Source organism: Scardinius erythrophthalmus, assembly GCF_964197995.2.
Source record: "Scardinius erythrophthalmus genome assembly, chromosome: 7".
Classification (NCBI taxonomy): domain Eukaryota; kingdom Metazoa; phylum Chordata; class Actinopteri; order Cypriniformes; family Leuciscidae; genus Scardinius; species Scardinius erythrophthalmus.
The window spans coordinates 1849472-1876588 of NC_138227.1; the positions used below are offsets into that span (position 1 = coordinate 1849472).

The following is a 27117-nucleotide window of genomic DNA, read 5'->3' on the forward strand; positions in this document are numbered from 1 at the left end:
GATCTTCGGCACGGAGTCCTTCTGTCACGATCCACACACGGGAAAACAGGAAAAGTAGATCCAATTGCAGTATAAGTTTATTTAGGGAATCCATTACATCATAATCCAGTCCAGGCAGGGGTCAAAACCAAAGTAGCAATCCAACATAAACAAGAACAAGACAAACGGGCAAAAACAGAACTCTGAAGTGGCGTGATAAATACAAGGACTCCGTGACACACACTAAAACAGACAGGGTTATATACACAGGGAATCGACAATGATAATGGGGAAATGGCTGAGTGCAATGATCAGTGATAAGGGACAGCTGAGTGCAATGATGAGACAAGGATCGTGGGGAATGTAGTTCAAAATGTGACAGACACCGTGAGGAAGGAGGACATCTAGTGGACACCTGGAAAATACAACCTGACACCGTGACAGCGATAGCCAGACAGGAACTTCAGTACACCAGGTAAAGCACTCAGGGATCTCAGGCTTAGCACCAGGCTTGCTCCAAAGCAAAGAGGGTAAGCAGCCAGGGACGCTCTGCTAGCAAGACACGGCTTGAACTAGAGACACAAGAGACAAGACTGATAGCAGAACTAAAGCACTAAAAAACAATAAGAAACTTATACAAATAAAATACTATAGACCTTAATAACAAGAAACAAACTATGTAGCACAGAAGTACACAGTAGCACAACATCTAACGAACTGGCAACACATGAGGGAAAGAGCACACATATAAAGGGAGCTAAGAACAAGAGGAACAGGTGAACCCTCAGACAAGGAACAGGTGAACACACTCAGGTAAACGAGGACTCAAACAAGGGAGCAGAGAACACGAGGAACAGGTGACAACACTCGGACAAGGAACAGGTGACAACACTCAGACAAACGAGGACTCAACTAGACAAGAGGGCGTGGTACAGGGAAACAAGGAGGCAGGAACAGAGGAGCACATGGCCAACACAAACAAAGACAGAGCCACATGTTGAAGTACAACACAAACATAGATGCATGAAACAAAGACACATACAAAGATGCCAGGGCACAACCCTGACACAATAGTTTCGTCAGCTTCCAGTTGCGATGCGCCGGCGCGACTCGGCCGTGGCGTCATCAGCGGATGCCGCTCGATCGTTCGGTTTGGCTGGCGCAACCATAGAAAGTAAAAGAAATGTACACAGCGACCCCATTGGATTCAACAGAGAAAAGTGAAGACAAATAGAAGCACTCACTTCCTGATGGTCCAGCGTACTGCGCAGACTCAAACTGAGCTTGACGACGTAGATGTGATGTGAGCAACCCGTCTGTCTTCTAGCAGCTGTGCCAAGAGAAATCTAAATCATTCTCTTCCGAAACTTGCAGAGATGGAGAGTGTGAGTAGGAGCTGTCCATGAGCTAGGAGCAGGAGCAACTTTTTGCAACTTCTTGCTAGGAGCAGGAGCAAGTATTCTGATAAATTATTTTGTCATTTTGCCTCCACGTCCCCCCGATTGCCCACGAGCTTCTCCTCCTGTCCATACGGTAATTTCTCTTCTGTGCGACAGAGAGTCGCGTGGTTATGATGCAATCGTTAGCCTATTTTTACAAAAATTGCTTCTACGGGGCCATAACATAAGATACAGGGTAATTGAGACTTTTATACATTTTCATGTTTCTTTAGACATAAATAATGGACAAATTAGTCTTTAACCCCCTGGGGTCGGCGCGATAGGCTCGTTTTTTTCCGTATGAGTGCAAAAAAAAAAATTTTTTTAATTTTTATCTTATATGCTTGTGTTATACATCAATCGATCCTGTTTAGTGTGTATTTTTTTGTGTATGCTCATAATAAAAACAAAGTGTTGTGCTTTTCGCTAAATAAAGAAAAATAAACATGATGCGAGTTCTGCCTACTCTCCGTCAGTGAAGTCAATTCTGAAACGCGTCCGAAAATGAACTGTAACTCAGCGAATACTCAGTCAAACAGGCATACAGACACACAGGCATGAAGCTTGAATTCTATTCTTTTAAATGAAGTAATTTTTATAAAAAACAAATATTCACAGTTTATATAATATGTATGTAAAGAGAGAGATGTCAGTCGTTCTCATCTCAGCTAATTAAGTTTTAATGTGACTCCGCCTACGGAGACCGCGCTATTCAAACGCAAATGTGTGCAAATACAAACCTGTGAAACGCCCACATCCGCTGGATAAGGCCGGTGAAACACTGGATGCGTGGCGTAACGGTACGTTCACATGGGGCGTCAGCGTCAACGCTTCCCATTGACTTTGAATGGGTGACGTCAAGCGTTGCCGAAAAGAATTGTGGATCCGTCAGCGGCGCTTCACTGGCGTTGCTCGCGGCAGAAGTTGAGAATTTTTCAACTTCTGCCGTGAGCAACGCCAGTAAAGCGTCGCAGACGGAAGCGTCAGCCAATCAGGATCGCTCTATGCAAATACAGTAGCCAGGCGGCAGCCAATCACGTTCATCACGTTCATCCTGTTCAAGAGCAGCAAACTGAGGATAAATTTTAAAATGGAGGAGAAACTAATTATTGCGGTGGGCAATCACCCGGTCCTTTATGACCAATCACTTTTTATGTACCGGGACAATAAAGCTTGTTGTTGAGTTCCTGTCTAATTTCATTGGCTGACGCTGCTATGACCATGGCGTCAGTGCCAAACTTCAGCCACGCCTTCCGTCAAGCGTTGACGCTGACGCCCCGTGTGAACGTACCGTAAGCGTCTCAGCTGCGTGGCGTGTCCGTTTTTATTTCGGCTCCCATGTTAACAGTTTAGAGTTTGCACACTGCCTGTGTGAGACGCGCGTCTCAGGCGCTGCACGAGCCGCGTGGAAAACGCGTGCATTCTAGAAATAGAACCGACGCCTATTTTTCACGCGACACGCAAGCGTCTTGGAAGCGTTTCCATGCAAAATTGAATAGGAAAATCTGTTTATTTGTCATTTTGACACGAATACATATTAATAAATGTCCTTTTGATGTTTAAAAGTGTCTAGGTTTTGACATAAATGCAAATATAAATGTAATTTTACAAAATATGATCGATTTTCAAATACTGCTGTATTGAATGAACAGCTTTTAGCAAACTCTATTGCTATACTGAGATGAGGAATATAAACTGTATGTTTTGTCAAAAATAAAGTCATCAACTAACTAATGAATCCTTTACTTTGAAATATGTATGATAAAATGTATACTTTAGTTTTGAAAGATGTTGACTAGTTTTGAAAAGATTATAAAGTATGTATGTGCATGCATATATATATGTGTGTGTGTGTACATATGAAGAGTTCAGATGCAAAAGCCTCTAAATGCCATCTGAAATTTTCTCCTAGAATGATCATTTTTATGAAGCTTGTATATTTAAGTTAGCTATAGGTGACACACCTGAATGAATGGCTCATTAAGTATGCAGGGACGTAGTCTCACCAGGTGTGAACTACTAAATATGCATGATGCTGTTGGAGCGTTTACGCCCCATCCGCATATTGGCTTTCCAAACTAAAAGTGTTTCACAAAACTAAAATCAATGTATCGTTTTTTTGTGAATGATTAGGCAGGATGATTTTCATATCATTTTGAAGAAAAAACACTAGGCGATGACATCCATTAGTCAAAAGTCTTATTGCCACATATTTAGTATGTGTTTTGTGGCCTTATTTCAGAAACTTTGTTTTTTAGTTTTTTCGATAACCATGCATAAACATTATTCTCTCAAAAATGAAAACATGTACATACATGTGGCTCACATATTATGGAAGTCCTGTTTGTGCTATATAGAGTGAATTTACACCTTTGCCATTAATATCAGGGATCGACCGATATGGATTTTTTAGTGCCGATGCCGATACCGATTTTTTTTCATCAGCCTTAGCCGATGACCGATACGGGCTGCCGATTTTTTTGGGCCGATATTTAGAGCCGATACTGCTTTTGCTCACACAATTTAAATCATAAAAATGACACAATGATGATAACAAATGTTACAAGTCTCAATTTAAAAAAGGAACATTTATTGAACTTAAAAAAAAACAATATTTGACAAATATTAAAAACATGTGAGGTAGAAGAAGTTAAAAAAAGTTCAGTGCTAAAATTATTGAAAATAAATAATTAAGCATAATTCAAATAATTACACTATTGCACACAGTAGCAACAAGCAAGCAGCATAATAAACGTCTGTCGTTGCTATGCAGCCATGAACTGCGCTCTCCGTGATGACATGGAGGAAGGACTAATTTATTTCCTGCCCTTTACGAATATATTTATGGAGATGAGAAATAAAAACCCAACCTGTCCAGCTATGATCACATGTTCGGCCGAGCTTTCGATGCTGTCGTATTATTCCACCACGCTTGCGGCATTCTGAAAAGTTGAGATATTTTTATCTCGATGCGGCGCGAACGCGCTTGGAAAAAACTAGCGCGTCGCTTCCATTATGAGCGCGCATACCGCGCGCCTACATTTGAAATGACGAACTTGAGCGCGCAAAAGACGCGATATGTGAACAGGCCCTACAAAAATGATGTTTTCATCTCAACACGGCATAGGAGCGCCTGCACAAACGAGCGCGCTGCGCTTCTTTTATGAGCACACGTCCAAACCTTATCCAGGTGGTCGCTGAATAAAACTCCCACAAATATCACAAAACACGTCAGCATTATTAAATCCTATGACCAGTGTTCGTAACAGCTGCCGTATACATATGGATGGCCTCAAACTTAGCTATTTGCAGCTCCCCAAATACAATGACAAGCAGTTTTATAGATGAGGCATTCGCGTTTTCCATTTGGACCCACAAACTTGCTTAGTTGCACGCATATATAGAGCAACAGCAACGTGTTTCCACTTTTCAAGTGTATGTCAATATTTCAGCCAGTGGCGGATACAGAACGTCATTAATAGGTGGGCCTGGTGAATATACGGAGGGGCCTCGAGTTTTTAAGCTTATACACACCTGATTCCCGGGCTCCGTATTAGAGCTTTCACACTGCGCGCGGATCCGTTCCATGTGCGGTGCGTATCACCCCTCATTTACACTGCACACATCTGCGGCGCATTACGGCTGCGACACGGCTACCGGAGCTGATCGCGCCCATTCTAGTCAATGCTTGTGTTTACACCGGCCGCGACGCGGCGCGTTTCAGAAGCTTCCCAGAAACGGCTCTCCGCGCCGCTTCGCTAAATATAGGCGCCTAGTCTATTTTTGACGGACGCGCGTCCAAGTCGCACCGGAAATACAAAATAAAAGTAAAAAAACACTGTCAATTTCAAAATTAACACCATGTGCAGACTCCCGATTGTATTGCACACCAATATATCCTTGGTAGAAAGCATAGACTGTAAGGTAGAAACCCCCAAAATCAAGAAAAATCACGTCGGACAGGCAAATCACGTGGTCTCGCGCATCCAGTCGCTCCGCTTCTGAAATGCTCCTGGTGTGAGTTGGCACCGCGTGGAGGACGGAATAAAACCTTGTCGCAGACGTAACGCACCGCACACGTGTGCAGTGTAAATGAGGGGTCAGTGCAGAGATCATTTCCGCACAGAGTCTATTTCTGCTGTGCTGCACGCGCTGAATTAAAGTGACAGCGCATGATTCGAGGTCAAAATGAACACAGATTGACATGAAAATATAAGAATCTCACCATAAACGAGTTTAATTAAATAAAATGTAGTAATCTCACCATAAATGCATTTAATTTAATTATACTCTTTTTTTCACAGTCATCTTTTTTACTTTAAGACCGGGGTAAAGCAAGTAAAACTACAATTTACCTCAACAAGGCGACATAATGAACAACAACACTCGTCTCATTCATAGAAGTGAAAAAACAAGTTCTTTGTGACATGCAAGATTTATTGTATTAAAACTTAAATGCAAAAGAAAAGGCATGATAGTTGGCTGTTTTTGTGAATTTTAAGTATTCATTTAAAATGTTTGCGATTTTAATATAAGTAGGCCTACTACATGGTTAAATATTTTACCATTTGCTTGAGCAACTTAATAGCCTATATAAATCTATAGAAGTAGCACTGAATAATACTGTGTTTAAATTGTGTTAAAACGTCTATTAAAGAGTATGTGTATGCTACAAAGAGAATCGCAATGCTGACACAATTTTTTTTTTTACTTTTTGTTAATAAAAGTTGCTGATAACTTCTGGATTTGAAATACAAATAGTGAGTATGGATTAGTTACGCCCTGCAAACGCAGCATATGCGCGTGCTGCTCCTGCGCCGCATACGCACTGCACACGGAGTATGTTGTTTCACTTCACAGTGTAACAGTGTAACAGTGGCGTTGTGTGCGCCACTGTTAAATCAGTGCGCGCACGGAGAGCGTGTGGCCGACCCGTGCAGAAAAAAAATTCACAGGAGAACGAGCTGATTCTGTGTTTTAAAATGATTCATGACAGAAGAAAGGCAAACAGGTATGCTATGGAAATATACTCAGCTGTATTTCGAGACACAGAGCCAGAAGTACATTCACAAAACGTAAACAAACGCCAAAGGAGACGGTGAAACATTACAACACAAAAAGTGGGCAGAATAACACAGATAAACAGCCTGCAGATTATACGCCACACATAAAATAAGAAACAACAACAGGTTTCATAAAACTCGTTAAAAATAAGAAACAACAACAGGTCTCATAAAACTCGTTAAAAGAGTTGCTACACCCAAACCGAACATGAATAGGCTAGGCTTTTAATATTAATAAAATAACTCGAATCAGACCTCACTGAAAAAAATAATAGTTGAATTTACTAATTTTTTTATGGTAAGTGGTTCCACACAATTGATTTTAGCTACATTTAAACAAATGCATTAAGTTGAACTAAAATGTAATAAGTTCAACTTAATGCATTTGTTTAAATGTAGCTAAAATCAATTGTGTGGAACCACTTACCATAAAAATTTTAGTAAATTCAACTATTATTTTTTTCAGTGCATCCTTTCAGAAACAGCAGTAATGCCACGGCGGGCCAGCAAAAAAAAAAAAAAAAAAACACAGTGCTACCTGAGCTCTAAACCAGGCGGAGTCTTCTGGGCTTTGAGTTGAAAACGTTGATTATGTCATCATAATCCGAACTGTCAATAAGTTCTCTTTCAAAGGACAGAAGTGCCAAGTTGTTCAGGCGTCCAGTCAGCATGGATGACCTCAGGCGCGTTTGGATCCTGTTGGTTGCGGAGAAAAGTCTCTCTACGCTGCAAAATGTTAAAGGCAGTGTTATGATGGCCCTCAACAAACCATTGATGTTGGGGAAAATGTCGGCAGGGCAGCTATCCAGTATTTCCATTAATGTGGGGAAGTTCTCCTTATCCATTTTCTGTCTGATGTGCTGGATGAATACAGCATGTTCAGCATCAGCAATGTCAATGCCATACAAAGCACACGGATCATTTAAAATGTTTTTCACTCCAAAAGTGGCAGATCCAGGTGCGAAAGAGGCAGACGCTTTCATTACACCGTAGGTGTCGTCTTTAAACCTGCAGTTTAACTCAGTTATCTGTCGGTCAATGATGCAGTTCCACAGGGCCTTTAAATCCTCATTGCTTCTGACAGCCGAGGTCTTTCCCAGCGTTGTGGTGACAACAGAGTCATGAAACTTTGAAGGCAGCTTGCGTTCACGAGAAGCAACCACGTCCCAGTTAGCTATCTCGTGCTTTTCCATCAGCTCTTCTGTCCGTCTGAGCACTTCAACAAAGTCACCCTTCGAATCCTCTCGGAAAGTTGCAAATGTAGCTTTAAGTGTTTCAATGAGTGAAATACAGTCCGTCACACATAGCGTTGAACTCTGCAGCCCCTTGGTGGCAAAATCGCTGTTTTCAAACAGTTTGCAAAACGTTAAAAGCATTAAAACAAACTTTTTCGTTTGCACCTGTTGCAACAGCTGGTCTGCTTCGATTTTACTTTGTCCACTAGTTTCGGAAAATCCAGCCAGACTCTCCAGCAGTACATCAAGCAACTGCAAAATCTTATGCACTGACCCTGATTTTGAGCTCCATCTGGTATCACACGAACGCTCCAGCTCCATAACCTGGCGGTTGGGATGCATCTCCTTTTGTACCTCCATCAAACAAGAGTGCCGATGGGCTCCGGTAAAGAAGCTGTGTATTTGATTCACGGTGTCAAAAAAAGTACTCACATGTCCGGACGCTTTAGAGGCGGTGCAAAGCACTAAGTTTAGCCGATGAGAGTTGCAATGCACATAGATGGCTTTAGGAAATGTTCCTTTCAAAATAAACTGTACCCCTCCCTTGTGCCCCGACATGACCGATGCTCCATCGAAACAGAAACCGACGCAGAGAGCAGGATCCAGTTCCAGTGGTTGAAGGACCTCCAGGATTTTCTGTGATATCCCTTGCGCTGACAGATCTGCGGCCTCAACAAAGCCAACCGCCCGCTCTTTGATGATTCCTCCATGTATGAATCGCACACACACTGCAACTAGCTCACGTTTAGCTAAATCCTTATACTCATCCGCAAGTATGGCAAAATATTGCCCATGTAGTTCCGTCTTTATTTTACGGAGTAGGATCGATGCTGCAGCTTCAAGCAGCTCATCCTGGATGTGGTGGCTCATGAATGTGGCATTTCGAGGCAGCTCGTTCAGTCTATTTTCAATTTCTGGAGCATATTTTGACATGAACTTGAAGAGCTCTAAGAAATTACCTTTATTAAGTGCATCCTCGGTTTCTCTGTGGCCTCTGAGTGGTATTTCCAGCTTGGCACATAACATGGCAATGTCCAACACAACTTTAATATGCTCCCTGTTTCGCTCCACAAATGACGGGGTGTCACCGTGCAGCTGGTTCAAAACTGTCCCGCGGCTTTGCGGTGCATGACTGACCATGTAAGATTTTTGCTTAGTTAATGCCATAGCATGGGGCTTGCTTGCTTCATGTTTGTCGCAGGCTTCTCTGAGACGTTTCCAGTTCTTGTAGCCATCTTTAATAAAAGCAAACTCTGTGTGCGTCTCCGGAAAATGTTTACACGCCTTGCAAAACACTGCGTCCCGTTCTCTGCTGTATTCAATCCATTTGAATTTCTCATACCAGTTGCTGTTGAATGAGCGTGGTTTTCCACTTATGACAGTAGCTGGAAATGTTGACAGCTTTGGCTGAGTGGCAGGTTCCCCCAATGCCGATAGATCCGATGGCGTAGCGGTTGTCTCTTTGGATGCTGGTGGCGGTCTGTGGCGGTGGAGTGCAGTGTCAGCCTTCATGCTAACATTAACGCTAGCATGACTTGATGAAAATAAGCCGCTAACGTTAAGTGTCTCACGACCATCCTCCTCCTCCTCAGGTATGACATGATGGTCCAGAATTATATCGTCATCTAGACGTGGTTTTTTAAAAAAGTGGGTCAACGATAGCTGTTTTTTAGCCATCGTTTTTTAGCTCTGTTAGGTTCCCGCTGCTACCTAAAAACGGTTACGGAAAACTTTCGGTCCGAAACGCGCCCGTGCCCGCGGTGTTGCGAGATAGCGTCACTGGACTGACACGTGATATGCCGACATAATATTTTTATTTTGTAGCTATTTTTCGTAGCTACTGTACATAAATGTCATCAGGAAACTATTAAAATGAAATTATTTATTAATTCGTTATTGTTAAAATTAAAAAAATTTAATTGTTTTTATTAATCTGATTGGGTGGGCCACTGGTCAATCTGGGTGGGCACGTGCCCACCCAGACCCCCCCATAAATCCGCGCCTGATTTCAGCTAAGTTAAACAGTTAAAAGATGCTTTGAAAGTTTAAAACTTGCCGTTGTCTTGAAGAGGCTTCCAGCACTCTGCTAGTGTGGGAGGGGCAGTGCATGGGCTGCACGTGAACTGCAGCGTCTCCAGCAACACAGAACTGCCTGCGGACGCCTGTCTGTAAATAATGCCGGGAAAAAACTATCGGCGAACGCAGCAGCCGTGTATCGGCCGATGCCGATACACGTCAAACCCGCAAATATCGGCCCGATTTATCGGCCGACCGATATATCGGTCGATCACTAATTAATATATTTATAAGCAACTGAAAAAAGCACAAATGTCAGGGCATGTCAGAACATCTCAAGGACCCCAAAAACACCCCAGACCCCAGAGGGTTAACCGCCTCAGATGAAAAGTTATTCGCTGTCAAAGTGACGCCAAAATGAATGGGAGTCAATGGAATGCTAACAGCAGGTGAGTGTCTGCTATCAATGGCGGCGCCCGGGGAAGCTTCAGTTTTTTCTGAAACATTACCCCCTTGGGTGCAACTTTACACTGGAAGACTGACTACGTCCACACAGACACACAACACAGGGACGAAACGACGAGACAGTGCAGTGTAAGTGTATGAAATGACCGGGAAATGGACATGGAAGGGAGAGTGGAGAAATGGGTGAATGTCCATGTGCTATCAGCATCTCGTGTGCACCCGCTCCTATGATAGCGGCAATGTGAAGGAGGAACGAGACGTGGATGAATGAGGTGTGTGCATAGTTCAAATTACGGGGGGTATTGGGGGGGTCCGACCCCCCTAGATGAGACTTGGACCCTCCAAAAAGGGATGAAAATAATAGTTTGGGGGGTACTGAAAAAAATTTAACAAAATATAATGTTAGCCTATCCAAAATTGTATTTAAATGCAGTATTACCATCACATACCAACAATTCAGGAAATAATCTAATGAAATACGATTTTCAAACCCTCACTCCCCATTGGGCTGTACCATTTATCTGGTACGTTCAGACTGTGTTCTTTGCTATGGTTCTTTGATATCACTTCACTAGCTGTCAAAACGTACGTACCGGGTACAGGCGCAGGCGCTGGTGTGTCAGCGAAACATTAAGAGTAAGTGGCTGAATTAACTTTAATCTCTGCCTATAGTTTTGACTGCCACGTATATATCATCATGCGTTGTGCTTTGTGGTAAATGTTATGAGCAGCTCATCACACAGGCGTCACTATAGGCCCTTTTTAGGGGGGCTTCACCCCTAAACTTCTACCTAGCCCCCCTAAAAATGTGTGATTAAGTGTAGACTACACAAATTTGTGTTTGCTTCAGTCTTGTTATAATCCGATTCAGCACGTTCTTCATCTTCAATCCGGAGCGGCACCGAGCAGATCGGACCGGATGTGTGTGTGTGTGTGTGTTCATCTGAGCTTCATCTGTCTGTCACTGCTCGTCAATATCAGAATATTTGAGATGACCAATCAAATCAAAGTAGGTGGGATTTATGTTGACAGAAGCTGCTGAGTGCGAATTTTAGCAGAGTGACTCGACGCTTCAGTTTACGGTCAAGATTTATAATTTTGTTAATGTCTTAACAAAAGTGAATCTGCACTAATATTTAGGGAATTTCACATATAGATTAGTGGTTCTCACATGTGTAAGCCTATATAAAATGGAGAGTGACGTCACCCAGTCGAAATAGCTGTACCCCCCGAAGCTCACGGTATAATTCCAACACTGTGTGTGTGTGTGTGTGTGTGTGTGTGTGTGTGTGTGCTTCCCCAGCGGTGACAGCTAATGTGACTTTATCACAATTAGCTTACTTCTCATTTCAAAAACAACTTTAACACAAAATACTTCTTAATTCGTGAAAATATATGCTTTTTTTTTTCATTTCACAGGACAAAAAAAAATCTGATGTCAAAATAGTGCAGTAGTGTAAATGCAGGCTAATAGACCTGCCACAGCGACATTGACAAAATAAAGAAAAAACAAATCTGTGTTGGCTGAAGGCTTCTACAGTTTTTCACATGTCCTCTATAAAGCAGTGTTTAATTAAAATATATATATTTGAGGGTATTTAGGAAGGTATAATGTATTATTTCCTTGATATGAATTATTATTGATATTAATATATCAATAATTATTATTTTTGTTAGCATTAATAATTAACTTTTTTTTTTTTTTAATTAGTGTCCCACAAAACTCAGCAGATGAAGTTCTTCAGAAGCTGCTGCCTGTGTTTACAGCATCTAGATCAGCTTGGTAAGTAACACTGAGAACAATCATCACTGTTAAAACATTATAACATTTCTTACTCAAACATTATAAATTAATGGTTTAACAAAAAATATGAGTGTCACACTTCACCAACCCTCCACCTATCTGACCTGATTTGTGATCTACTTAACAGTTCTTTTGTGATATTTGTGTGAGAAATTTATTTTCAAATATATGCATTTATAATGTATGTATGTATGTAAAACATTTATATTTTTTATATTAATTTTAATTTAATTTAAATGATAATACATTTATATTTAGGGGGAAAAAATAGATGTATTCCATTTAATCAGTTTTATATAATCTTTCTCCCTCACATAGAGACATAATCTCTTAGAATAACAGTTAAATTTACTGATATATTGAATTAATTGTTTCCTGATTCCTGATATTGATTTAGTTAAATCCTCATGTTTGATCTAAATGATTGAAACTAAATGATTTAAATGATCTAAATGATTGATCCAAATAATGAAACGTTTGGTTTGGATTCGTGCCGAATGAGAAATTTAGGCTTTTTTATAATAATAATAATAATAATAATAATAATTAGTTATGTTCAGGGTGGGTACATTCATACCACAGTGGCTGGTGGATGCCAATTTTACCAGCCACTTTTTTCCGGAATTCAAATTTATAAAAGAAAGTGCACTAGCATATTTTGAATTGCTTCAATACATTTTTATTTATTTATTATTAATACATATTTTATTAATACATGGCAAATAAAAAGTGATGTGAAAAAAAAGCCTGCAAGACCATGGTAAAATTGTGTTTGGTCAGTTTCAAGTTCAAGTTCCACTTTATTTATCCTTAGAGAAGGAAATTTAGTGTGCAGCAGGATAGCTAAAAAACACACACACAGAGAAAAGCACCACCAGATGCAACAACATTGTAAACACAACACAGGACACACATCAACACATCAACACATCAATGGAGACACTCCTTTCCCCAAAACAGAAACCAATTGGACAGTACACAGGTCAATATGTCATATTGAACAATGACAGAAATAAATTAATAAATAAGCATATACTATATGGCTTTCAAACATGTACATGTGAACATTCCGTCCAGCAGTGAATTCAAGCGTTTGTGGGAGGGGAGAAAAAAGGCTCTTGGAAAAGTGTGGGAAAATCAACCCAACTCTTTTTTTTTTTTGTAACACTATTAAATTAGTGTTTAATAGACACATATAAACGGTACAAATATAAGTTTAAGTGTCACCATATGGGACCTGTAAGGACTCAACCACTGATGTTGTCAGGGCCAGGACTTTTCCTAACCTTAGTTTGTTTAAATAATGATTTGACCTTAGATACATAAATATCAAAATCAAGAATAGAACAATCACTGACCAAATTCTCACTCATGTGACTGAGTTTAGCACAAAAATCACTGTTAGAAAATCTCATAAAAAAAAAAAACTATTTAATTAATTTGCTAGATGCTCATCAGAATCAAAACCATTTAAGGACACAGTGCTAGTGCCTTTGTGTAGACCTGTCATTAGTTTCATGCCATTCCACACAGATCTGAGGTCAGACTCACTGAATTTTCAACTCAATTTTCCTTTTATACTGAAGTTTAGCCTTTACTATTTCAGCTCGCGCAACCTTCCTAATTTCAGCATATGCACTTTTGTCACCACTACTGAAAACAGTCCTCTCTTCCCTTAAAGGGGTCATATAATGCCATTTTTGTACAAGCTAATATGATTCTTTAGGGTCTAAATTAAAAGTTTGTAATATACTTTAATTAAAAATTCTCATTAGTATTGTAAGAAAACACTAATTTTACCTGGTCAAAAACAGCTCTGTTTTCAGCACGCCGCTTCAGTGCATGTGTCTTTAAATGATAATGAGCTTTGCTCACCCCGCCCCTCTGTTCTGTGCGGACACCGTTTCTAACACAATAACCACGCGTTGTTCATTATAAACGTGGGATTATGAAATATATTGAGAATGTCGTACGTAGAAAACATGATGTAATGTACCCTGAGTGTAAACCTTAGATGCATTCATTGTGAAGCCTGCAGCAAGGTTAGCAAATTTCGCAAAGATTAATGTAAATACTAATATAAAGGTTAATAAAACATTACACTCACATCTTCTGGAGGTTCAGCAGGAACACGTTGGTACCGATCCGTTTTTTCTCGTTTGTAAAGCTGTCTGGTGTGAAATGATTCACGCAAACAGGAAAGTGCAGACGATCGTGGGGAATCCCCGTGAGGGAATCCCTGCGTCAATCCTTTGGGCATATCACTTCAAAAACAAAACTCAGCCACTGCATCTTCAACCGCTCGGATTTAGGAACATCCAAATGACTGCTGTGTTCCTTATTACATGAACTGAACACCACAATCGCTTAGACGCCATTCTACTCCAGCATATCAACAATGGCGGACTACTATGACGAAGGCTGTCACAGCTCGCTCAGGGCGGGTCTTGTGTTGAAACACGGCTGTCAATCACAATCGCGGGAGGGGCTTACGATCTTATGACGTCACAATATTGAACGGCTTGATTTCATAGATGGTCAAACATATAAGGAGATTAAAACAAAACCACTGGATGGATTTTTATCATGATAGGATGGTTGTGTACAGGCACTGCCAACACACACTTCAGTACTATCAACTTGTAAAAGTGCATGTACCATTATATGACCCCTTTAACAGCAGGGCCGGATTAACCATGATTAGGGCAACTGGGCACTTGCCCAGGGGCCCATGAGATCTAGGGGGCCCTGACAGGTAGGAAATTCACAGAAATTTAATAAAGTTATCAAACTCTTTTCAGTCTTCACTGCATAAAGTGCATCTACGCGGGTTCACGCAGACTTTCCTCCCTCCCCGCTGAACGCCAGCGATTACTCATTCGTGAAATGCACTCCCGCTGGTTGAGCGCGGTAAAGTTCGTTTCAGGCTCGATATTAGCCGGACATTTGTTCTATAGGGTCGGTAGTCTAACAAAGATATCAATAGCAAGATTAGTTTTAACATTATGTGACCATTGTATATCGACAAGATGAAATATTCGTTCAAAATCATTCATGCATTAATGTTGCATAATTATACCTGAGAATGCTTTGACGCGTGTCCACAGCGCACGATGCTTAAGGGAACGTCTGCCAATTCCACCAACTGCGGTAAACGTATAGTCTATAATTTGTATTATTTAAAATTACTTTTAACATTTAAAAACAGACGTTTTCAAATCCCAAAGCTTGCAGAAGGTTCCTAATGGCAATACTGACTTAGGCTACAACTTTCCTGGTAGCCTTGAGTAAATTAACATGTCTAAGAAAATGATTCATAAAACGTATAAATATCAGTTGAGCCTATGTTTACTTTCGTCACTGACACAGACGAAAATGAAAAGACTATCAGTCAAAGTTCAGCTTTAGGAGGGGTAGAAATAGGCCAGGATAAGAATAGGTTCAGGTTCAGGTTCAGGTTTATTGATATAGCCCATTTCATACACAGAACGGTAACCCAATGTGCTTTACATCATCATAACAATACAGACATAATTAAAACAAGTTAAAATAAAATACAAGTTCAGTCAGTTAAAAAAAAAAAAAAAAAAAAAAAAAAAAAAAACATCAAGTACAAAACCCCCCAATTAGTAAAAGGCATCAGAGAAAAGTTTAGTTTTTAGTCTAGATTTAAAAACAGAAATAGAAGGAGAGGTCTTAATATCCATTGGAAGAAGGTTCCAAAGACGAGCCGCATAACAGCTAAAAGCTGCCTCTCCTTGCTTAGTACGAGCACTGGATTGTACCAATTGAAATTTTCCTGCAGATCTTAGTGATCTTATAGGGCTATAAGTTTCAAACATTTCTGTTATATAGAGAGGTCCTTGGCCATTTAATGATTTAAAAAGGAGAAGAAGGACTTTAAAATCAATTCTATAAGTCACTGGTAACCAGTGTAGAGATTTTAAAATAGGAGTAATATGTTCTCTTCTTTTGGTTCTAGTCAATAGCCTTGCTGCTGCATTTTGAATTATTTGAAGAGGTTTTATTGTTTTTTTAGAAAGCCCAGTGAAGAGACCATTGCAGTAATCAACCCTGCTGGTAATAAAAGCATGAATAAGCTTTTCTAAATCCACTGTTAGTATGAAGTTTTTAACCTTTGCGATGTTTTTTAAATGAAAAAAAGCTGATTTTGTGACTGCCTTCATGTGGCTTTTAAAGCTTAGGTCGCTATCAATAATTACCCCTAGGTTCTTAACGGTTTCTGCTACCTCAAAACCTTTTGATTCCAGTAGGGTGGCAGTCTTTAATCTCTGATCCTTTCTCCCGAAGATGATTACTTCAGTTTTATCTGTATTTATTTTAAGAAGATTTTTAGACATCCAGTCCTGAACTTGATTGAGACAATGATAAAGAGATTCAAGAGGAGCAAATTCGTTGGGCGACAAAAATAAATATAACTGTGTATCATCTGCGTAACTATGGTAACTAATGGAATTGTTTTTCATAATTTGGCCAAGCGGGAGCATGTATAAATTGAACAAAAGAGGGCCAAGGATTGAACCCTGAGGGACACCACATGTTAGGGGCAAAGAGGCTGAGGCATGTTGACCAATAGACACATAAAAACTCCTGTGCTCTAAATAGGACTTTAGCCAGCAGATGACTGTGCCAGAGAGACCCACATAGCATTCAAGTCTTTCTATTAATATGCTGTGGTCCACGGTGTCAAACGCCGCACTGAGGTCCAATAACATAAGAACAGTGGTTTGTCCAGCATCATTATTCAGCCGGATGTCGTTGACTATTTTAACCAGGGCTGTTTCAGTACTATGGTATTCTCTAAAACCTGACTGGTAAAGATCGAAACAGGAAGTTGAGGTCAGAAAAGCAGAGACTTGATTAAAAACTATTTTTTCCATTATTTTGCCGATAAAAGGTAAATTAGATATGGGTCTGTAGTTGTTAAGGACAGACCCATCCAAGTTGTTCTTTTTAAGTAAAGGCTTTACAATGGCTATTTTAAGGGACATGGGAAATACGCCGCTCAGTAGAGAAGTATTAATTATTAAAAGCACATCAGTTGCTATTAAATGAAGAACAGATTTGAAAAAGCTAACAGGTAAAATGTCCAACTCAGATGTAGAGGAACTTAGACTTTGTACAATCTTTTCAAGAGTATCAAGGTCAACAGGGCTAAAATTTGAAAGAGTGTTGAACTCATCTCTCAGAGTAGTTGGTTATTCAAGGCTAGAAATGCTATTTGACGTATATGAGACATGATGTCTTATGTTCTCTACTTTGCTCTTAAAAAAAGAGGCAAATTCATTGCACTTATCAACAGAGAGTAATTCAGTAGGCAGATGAGGGGAAGGATTAGTAAGCTTCTCAATAGTGGAAAATAACACACGGGTATTATTTACTTTGCTATTAATAATATTAGAGAAATGAGCCTGCCTTGCTCTACAAATTACAAAATTGTATTTGTGAAGTGTCCCTTTATGAATCAAATAATCTGAATTAAGTTTAGATTTGCGCCATTTCCTTTCTGTTCTCCTACATTCTGTTCTCCTACATTCTTTTTTAATACTGAGAGAATAAGAAATATGAAGATGAGGAGAGAGCAGGTAGGCTATTGACAAATAATCTAATGACAAGGTTTTAAAGATAGCCTATTTCTTATAATTTTTTGGCCTTCAAAAGTCCTAAATTGCACATATGTAGGTCAGAGAAATCCAAATTTTCTCGGGGGAGCATGCCCCCGAACCCCCCTAACTACGCGGGCCTTGAGTCTTGTTGCCCAGGGCACAGGAAATTGTTAATCCGGCCCTGCTTAACAGATGTTTCAGTTTCTTAGGCTGTGTATGTATGTCAGGTGTACTGCTGCTTGTCTGTCCTCTGCAGGTCCTGTGTTATACTCTGATTCGGGAGTATAGATAAAAGGCTGCCCGCACTTACAATTGATTGGTTGGGTCCTTACATGCGCTTCGTGAGGCACACTAGCACACACACGCAAGGTCTCTCGCTCCCTCTCTCTACACGTTTTTCCCCCGGTAGACGTAGAATCCACGGCTAGATCAATGAGAAGTCCTATTACAACGACCATCATTTGAAGTGTCACACAGTTCTGAAATTATCGTACATTATAGGATTTTTTTCCATTATTGATCGTACATCGTACAGAGGTCAAAATTATCGTACAAATACGATAATTATCGTACATCTGGCAACACTGCCTGCCGAACTGAGCGCAGGGGAATCCCTGGGGAAATTCCAGTGGAATCTGCCTATAAGATTCATTTACACCTGCTCACATAAATGTGTTTTTGCAAAACGGATATAAATCCGATCTTCAATTCCCACGCTATAGTCTATGCACATTTAGTGGAGTGCACGTCACCGAAAGCAACAGATGAGCTGCATTTTATTGATCATCATCAAATTTTCAAAATTTCAAAATCAAAGACCGCAATAACAGAGAGCGGCAACAGCCCTGGTAAGATCATTTCGTTTCTTTACTTTTAATGATGATGATTGTGTGTTAAGCGTCTGCGACTTCCTTTCACTTTGATTTGCGATAGTTTGCTCGTTGGCTTGATGAACAGATTTTTTTTTTTTTTTTTTTTTTTTTTTTTACCTGTTAGGGATATTTTTTAAATATATTTTTTGGTCTAACAATTTTTTTTTTATTTTTTATTATGCAATAACAAATACAAAACAACCATAAATGAGCAATAAATGAACATATAAACAATACACAGAAAAAGAGGGTTACATTACATAAACATAAAGAATATTAAGCTAGCTTAAATGATTGACACCAACGTAGAGTCTTACAAGCAGCAGAGTTTTTAGAATTCCTCAAGGAGTTCAAATATATATCAAAATCTTTCTTAAAAATGAAAAAGGAAGGAGTTTTCTTTGAAAACTTACACTTGTGAATATAAAATTTGGCAACAAAAAGTAATAAGTTGAGAATACATTTAAAATGATAAGGGTCTACTTTCATAGAGTCACCAAAAAACAATTTTTTGGCTTATACAAAAGTTTACAGACATATATCTTTTAACAAATTTTGAAAAGTCAACCCAAAATATTTTGCAATACATATACATTCCCAAAATAAATGAGTAATTGTCTCATCAACCTGATGACAAAAGGTGCACAAAGGGGAGATACTATTATTAAATTTAGCAAAATTATAATTAACTGGATAGCAATTATGAATAATTTTAAAAGATACTTCAACAACTTTATTAGATAAAAATAACTTTTTCTGAAGGAGCCAGAAATCTTCCCATACTATATTATTATCAAATTTGTTGTTCCAAAAGCTTAAAGCAGGTAAAGAAATTTGATCCTTGTTAAGAATTGAGCGAATTTTCTTGTTTGACAATCTGCTGAAAGGAGTTTGATCAACAAATAAATTAGTGTTGTCAAATATAGGTGGAGAGCATAAAGGACCTTTAGGGCCAGGATTGACTAAAGGTTTTATACAATCAGGAATTGCCCCAAAAACAATGGCATATTCTCTTGGGGGGACTGGAAAAGAGAATTCTTGCATAAAGTGTTCATAAGAGAGCAAGACACCCCTTTCATCTAAAAGTTGACTCACTAAAAGTACATTTTTATCAAACCAATTGTTTAAAAAAAGAGATTTATTTTTATATTTAATATTTTGGTTGTTCCAAATAAAATAATTATGCGGAGAAAATGTATACTTGTATATCAGGGACCAGCATATTAAAGCCTGTTTATGAAAACTAGAAAGAGTTAAAGTTGTTTTAGAAATGTCATAGTTGCAGCGTAACAAAAAATGCAAACCTCCAACTGAACTGAAAATATAATTTGGGATAATATTCCAAAAAGATGTAGGATTGTTCAAGAAAGATTTTATCCACTTAACCTTGAAAGAATTATAATGAGTGGAAAAGTCCACTAAATCAAAACCACCGATTTTCCGATCAGCAATATCATAACACTCTTTTTGATTAAATGTTTTTTAGATTTCCAAACAAAGTTTACTATCATTTTGTCCAGCGTTCTAGAAATCTCCACAGGAACATCCAGAGCCATTGCAGGATAGATGACCCGAGATAACCCATCTGCTTTGGAAAGTAACACTCTACCTGATATAGACAGATCTCGCTGTAACCAAGAATTAAATTTGCGTTGAATAGAAAGAATAAGAGGTTCAAAATTTAGCATTGATCTTCTTTTTTGATCTTTACAAATAATTATACCTAAGTATTTCACTTCGGATTTGACTGGAATGTCACATACTTTATCATCAGTGGAATCTTTAATAGGTAAAAGTTCACATTTGTGAATATTAAGTATTAAACCAGAAGCGGATGAAAAGAGATCAATTATATTTAAGGCTACAGATACTTGTTCTTTATTTTTTAGAAATAGAGTGGTGTCATCAGCCAATTGGCTTATTAAAATTGATTGGTTTGCAACAGAGATACCTTTCAGATTACTATTTTGAATATGGATGGCTAATAATTGCATAGGAAGCAGAAAAAGATACGGCGATATTGGGCAGCCTTGACGGATGCCTCTATCTATATTAAATCTATTAGTAGTACCTTGCTGTAATTTAATTGAAGCATTGGCATTATTATACAAAGTTTGAATTGCATTGATAAAGTTTGGGCCAAAACCAAAAATATTCAAAGATTTAAGAATAAAAGGAAACTCAACAGAATCAAAAGCTTTATAAAAATCAAGAAAAAGCAAGAAACCGTCATCAGAGATCAGATCCAAATAATCTAAAGTATCAAGAACAAATCTAATATTATTTGAGATAAGTCTGTCTTTCATGAAACCCGACTGAAAGTCATCAATTATATTATCTAAAACACATTTAATTATTTTAGCAAAAATCGAGGCTAGTATTTTGTAATCATTATTTAATAAGCTTATAGGTCGCCAATTTTCAAGTTGAGAAGGATCCTTTTGTGGCTTAGGGATCAAATTTATAACACCCTGAGTCATAGAACATGGGAGAGTTCCCTTATGTAGGCTTTCTAAATACACTTGGAGAAGAAATGGAGAAAGAATATTTGAAAATTTCTTATAGAACTCTGTGGTCAGACCATCATTTCCAGGGGACTTATTAAGTTTCAGCTTGTGACTTGATGAACAGATGCTCAGCTGCTCATCTGCGGTGATGATGCGTGCTGCAGTAGCGCCGTCATATCTGGCTATAACATGACATATAGCCTATATAACATGCTCTCACACCTTTATTTTTTAGCATTTTTGGGAGGAGTAAAATTTACATATGTGGTTTCAACAACCAGATGCATTTACACTTGTCCAGTTTCATCTGGAATGCGGCCCAGACCTCCTCCTGAAGTGGTTTGAGCGATCGGATTCAAATTCGTCTCGAATGCGTTTCAGAGGGCATTTACACCTGGTCTTTTCACGATCGGATAGCCGTCCCATCACAGAAAACGCATGAAGTGGCCAGGTGTAAACAGCCCCTAAAAGACGCTCGAATTGCCATGGATTCAGGTTTTTATCGACTGAAGCGACGATCGCTAGTCGTTCGCACCCGCCACTGTGGCTGGTATACAAGGCAAAGTACCCGCCATTGGCTGGTGGCGAGTGCTAATTTCCCACCCTGGTTACATTTATATAGTGCTTTCCTGGGTACTCAAAGCGTTTTACATGGAAGGGGGAATATCCTCAACCACCACCAATGTGCAGCTCCATATGGCAAGCCGTTTTAACTTTTATTCATTTCCAGGATATGAATTGTTGATATCAATAATTACATTTTTGATATCAACAATTACATTTTTGATATCAACAATTTACTTGTTGATATCAACAATTGAATTCTTGATATCAGCAATTGAATTCTTGATATCTGTAATTGTATTTTCACTAGTGAAATGTCACCATAGGCTGCCATTCAAAATCAATTGTTGATATCAAGAATAGATTTCTTACTAGTAGAAATATAAGTTTTGATATCAATAATTACATTGTTACCAGTAAAAATGCGAATTACTGATATCAATAATTCAATTGTCACTAGTTGAAATAACTATTCTTGATATCAACAATTGAATTGCTACTAGTAAACTTTTTCATTTTTGATATCTGAAAATATATTTCTGATATCAATATTATTTCAGATATCTAAAATGGCTTTCTTACTAGTAACAATCACATTCATGATATCAGAAATTAACATTGTTACTTGTGAAAATTGAATTATTGATATAAAAAATTAACATTGTTACTAGTAGCAATTCAGTTGTTGATAACAAGAATAGACATTTCAACTAGTGATGATTGAATTCTTGATATAAAAAAATAAAGGTTTTTACTGAGAATTGTATGTGAAATTGGAATTTCAACAAGTAAGAAATCAATTCTTGATATCAACAATGGATTTTGAATGGCAGCCCATGGTGACATTTCACTAGTGAAAATACAATTACAGATATCAAGAATTATAGTTTTTACTAGTTGAAATTAAATTGTTGATATCAAGAATTAGCATTGTTACTAGTGGAAATGTAATTTCTGATTTCAAAAATTGCCATTGTTATAGTAGAAATCTAATTCCTGATATCAATTATCATTGTATTTATTAATCATTAATTATCAAACGGCTTGCCATAGCTCCACCTGGATGATGCGACGGCAGCCATACTCCGCCAGAACGGCCACCACACACACACACACACACACACACACACACACACACACACACACACACACACACACACCAGTTTACTGGTGGAGAGAAGACAGTGATGAAGCCAATATATATATATATATATATATATATATATATATTAGTGGTGGGCCGTTATCGTTACCTAAAATAAGACTCTTATCGCGTTAAAATATCGCCGTTAATCTATTCTCCAAGTTGGGTTGGGAGCTGCTCTATACTACACAAGCTATGATGAAGCAATCTACCCGCGGCCCCGAGGTACACCCGGCTGCAACGCATCATATTCGTCGTCATCTTAAGTAAACACGGCTGAAAGTGAAAGCTGGTGAAAAAGATCCGTGCAACATCCATTATTTGGACTTGGTTCGGATTTAAGCCGTCCGACGAGCAGCAGCAAACTATAGACAGAGTGTGTGGGGTCACAGTTCGGTAAGTTAACACACGACTAATCCGTTCTACCACCTCAAATTCAAAACGAAACATATCATTGAATACCAGCGCGCGCGTATTATTCCCAATATATCTTAGTGGTGTAGCACATAATCTCTGTCTGTGCCCGATTTTAAGAATCGTTGTTGTGTTTCTTTTTAACTGAAAAGACATCAGTTAGACAATATTCTCATTTTAAATTTGGGGTTTCATAAGCTCCAAGCCATAATAAACGTCTACTTAAGTCTCTGCAGCTAGTGTACTTAAATTTTATTTATCTGCAAAATTATGTTGTATACTTACAGTTTTGCACAATATATGTTCTCAAAACTATACATGCACCCTTTCAAAGAAAAAAAAAAAAAACCATTTAGCAGTTGTTTAGCAGGGTCTGTGTAACCTGTTCTGAAATGGTTTTACTATAATATATATCGTTATCGCAAGAGGCTGCAATGTATATCACAATATGGATTTTAGGCCATATCGCCCATCCCTAATTGATAGCCTATAGTAGTTGATAATAACATAGGCCTACCTAATGTTGCCTACGTACGGTAACAGTACAGTAGTAACCTTTTACAGTCTATGAGTAGAACAGCTTTCTCAAGCAGTTTGTGATGCATTTTGGAAACAGGAGATGAGCCCCTGGTCTAATGCGCCACCTGGCTTGAGAAACCCGTTCTCAAAGACTTACTTTTATAGTCATTATTTGGGTAGCACACATATTCTGAATGCCTTCGGCAGAATTCAAATGAGCCATTTTAATCTAGATTAATCTAGAATAATTTCAAAATTAATCTAGATTAATCTAGATTAAAAAAATTAATCTATGACCACCTCAGAGATTATTATTATTAGTAGTAGTAGTATAGCCTATATATTATTACTATAAACTAAGCAACATTATGGTATGAATTTGAACAAATTTGCATATCGTGACGTCACTGACAGTTTTTCCAGAACTTCGTGCCAAGTTAAAGCGGTGTCAAGAGAAAAAAGAGAGAGATTTTGATAAATAAAAATATGTTTTTATTAAATAACATTTGGAAAAACCTGTATAAACTGAACACCAAAGAACAATATTAACTATTGAGCGGTGGTGGCACGTTCATGTAACATGTAAGGGTGGCGCTGCCAATAACGTGCCTAAAAGCTGTCACAAAGAACTGGCAAAAGTAATGATTGAATGTAATGAAGTAATGATGTCGTAGGGAAAAAAGCTTCTGGGGGGGTGTTTGGATCGAGGTCATGGTGCAAAGGACCCTAGGTTGAAATGACTCCAAACGTGTTTTTCACTTTAGAAGCATTAATGTCCTGTATTGGTGGCTGCTACTATTTGCTTCAGCTTTTTGAACGTAGAAGTGTGATAAAGATATGATACGCTATATAAACTTTATGTGGATAAAGGCATATTTTGTACATGACTACACATGTCCTTATTAGGCCTAGAAAATATGATGTTTTAACGACATAACATCTCATTATTACGAGAAAAGATGTTTTAACGACATAACATCTCGTTATTACTACATAATTGAGTGGAAAAAATAATATGTATGTGGTAGCAATGCACCACCATACGAACTGCCTTGAGATCACGCTGAACTATTAGGCAGAGACTTCTGTGTTATTTTAAACACTTTGTTCAATGAATTATGTCTTGTTTTTATCTGTATGACCATAAATTACGGAGTAAGAGTTTACTCTCTTGGAAGAAAAAATCCAGTGGTTGTGCCGCCGCCTCACGTGCACACACAAAAATCTTGAATTGCTAACTTGATATCGACATTTTAATAATGAAACATCTGGATTCGTGCTGAATGAGAAATGTAGGCTTTTTCTCTTTAAATTAATTCGTTTGGCATCTTATTTAGTTTTATTTAAATAAATAAACCTGTTTCTAGCCTTGAATATATATCCATAGCATGACGTTAAAGCTGGCATGGCATTAAAAAAAGAACAGAAAAGAGAGATATTATTAGTAGTAGTAGTATTATAGCCGAAATATTATTACTATAAACTAAGCTACATTAAAAAAACTAAAACAAAATAACGTTATTAATCTGTATTTTCTTCTAATCAAACAGGTTTTGGAACGTTAATAATACAGAAGAAATGCAGGAACAGAAACGTTAAAATAGGCGACTGATTCTGCTCTGAGTGAACCGGTGGAGTTTTTTTTCTTTTTGTTATTAATCCCTGGAAAAAATATTTTGCGTTGCGCTGACAGACGTTTCAGAGACACAAAGACAACAGTGCTCTAAGTTTCTAACAGCACTTTGCGTTTTCTGTTCTTAAACCTGTCTCCCTCAACGAAACTTAAAGGACTTTTGATATACTTTTATACACTTATTATGTCTCAAAATCATTTTGCTATTAGATAAGTTATCATCCAGGCGCAGATTTATGGGTGGGCCAGACTGACCGGTGGCCCACCCAATCAGATTAATAAAAACAATTAAAAAAAATTTATTTGAATAATAATAATAATGAATTAATAAATAGTTTCATTTTAAAAGTTTCCTGACTGAGGAGATTTATGCACAGTAGGTACCTGTACGAAAAATAGCTACAAAAGAAAAATATTATGTCGGCATATCATGTGTCAGTCCAGTGATGCTATCACGCAACACCACGTTAGCTCCGAAACTTTCGGACCGAAAGTGGCAGCAGTTTTCCGTAACCATAACACAAAAAGTGGGCAGAAATAGCTCAGTTAGGTTGCCGCTGCTACCTAACTGAGCTATTTCTGTCCACTTTTTGTGTGGTAATGTTCACCGTCTCCTGCTTTGGCATTTGTTTACGTTTTGTGGATGCACTTCTGGCTCTGTATCTCGAAATACAGCTGCGTATATTTCCATAGCATACCTGTTTTCTTCTGTCATGATTCCTTTTCAAACACAGAATCAGCTCGTTCTCCTGTGAAATTTCTTCTGCACGGGTCGGCCACACGCTCTCCGTGCGCGCGCTGACTTAACAGTGGCGTAACTTTGTTTTAAAAAGTGGGTGGGACAGGTGGGGTGGGGGTTGCTAATACAATGCTAAATCAGATATACTGTATGTACAATAACATTACGATGTCCAGCAATCGATTTAAATAGTAGGCTACATGGGGTTTAATTTGTCGTTTAATGAGATGCAGTCTAATATATGTTGTCAGTGCCGAGAATTTTCATGTGAATAAATACATAGATCCGCCTCTTTGACCAACGTGTGTCTTAATGACCCCGTGGTAGGACTTACGGCAAGTGTGTCAGAGGTTCTGGGTTCTTATCCGCACTCGTATATACCACTCGTATAACACCACATCAAGCGCACAAGATGGCTGCCGTGTAGTGAGTGAGTGCTGTGAGCTCTCTTCTGCTGGCTCTACTATTTGTCTACTAAGGATGTTGTGATTTATATTTTCACTTCAAAAAGTATTTTGTGCTAACGATCTACATGTGGTGAAACAAGAAAGAAATACTAAAACAGCCTCTAGCTTCAACCATATGAGCTTTGTGAATTCACCTTTCTTTCTGTGCGAGTGGAAACGCAACTGGCCTCACAATGGGTGAATCAATTACTCTCCAAAGCATTTTTGATATGATGCAGCAAATGAAGCTCGACATGATTTCACATATTGACTCTAAAATAGATTCACTTCGACCCAGTCTGGAGAAAATAGATGACTCACTTCATATGCTTGGAGATCAGGTCAATGAGATTCAGCTGAGAGTTAGCGCAAACGAAGATAACATAGCTGATCTGGTCAAACGCGTAAAGTTGCTCGAAAAGGAAAATACTGACCTTAAAGCATGGACTGAAGACGCCGAGAACCGAAGCAGACGCTCTAATTTAAGATTCATCGGCATTCCTGAGAAGGCTGAGGCCAAAGATATTCTCGGCTTCATGAATCATCTGATTCCACAGCTTCTAGGTGAAACAAATTTCTCCGTTCCTCCTATGATTGAGCGTTGTCATCGCATCGGTATCATGGACAATGTTAAAGCCAAGGGTCCCAGGC

At 38.6% G+C, this 27117-nt stretch overlaps 1 protein-coding gene across 1 annotated transcript in view; it reads left to right on the top strand.

Annotated features, from left to right (window-relative positions):
• Window positions 1–27117, top strand: part of LOC308693236 (NACHT, LRR and PYD domains-containing protein 3-like) — a gene marked incomplete at both ends in the record, with an annotated part of 109418 nt that overhangs the window by 21997 nt on the left and 60304 nt on the right. Inside the window, one exon of the mRNA XM_081370028.1 lies at window positions 10821–10837. Within this exon, the coding sequence (XP_081226154.1) occupies window positions 10821–10837 (17 nt within the window). The remainder of the gene's footprint in view (window positions 1–10820; window positions 10838–27117) is intronic.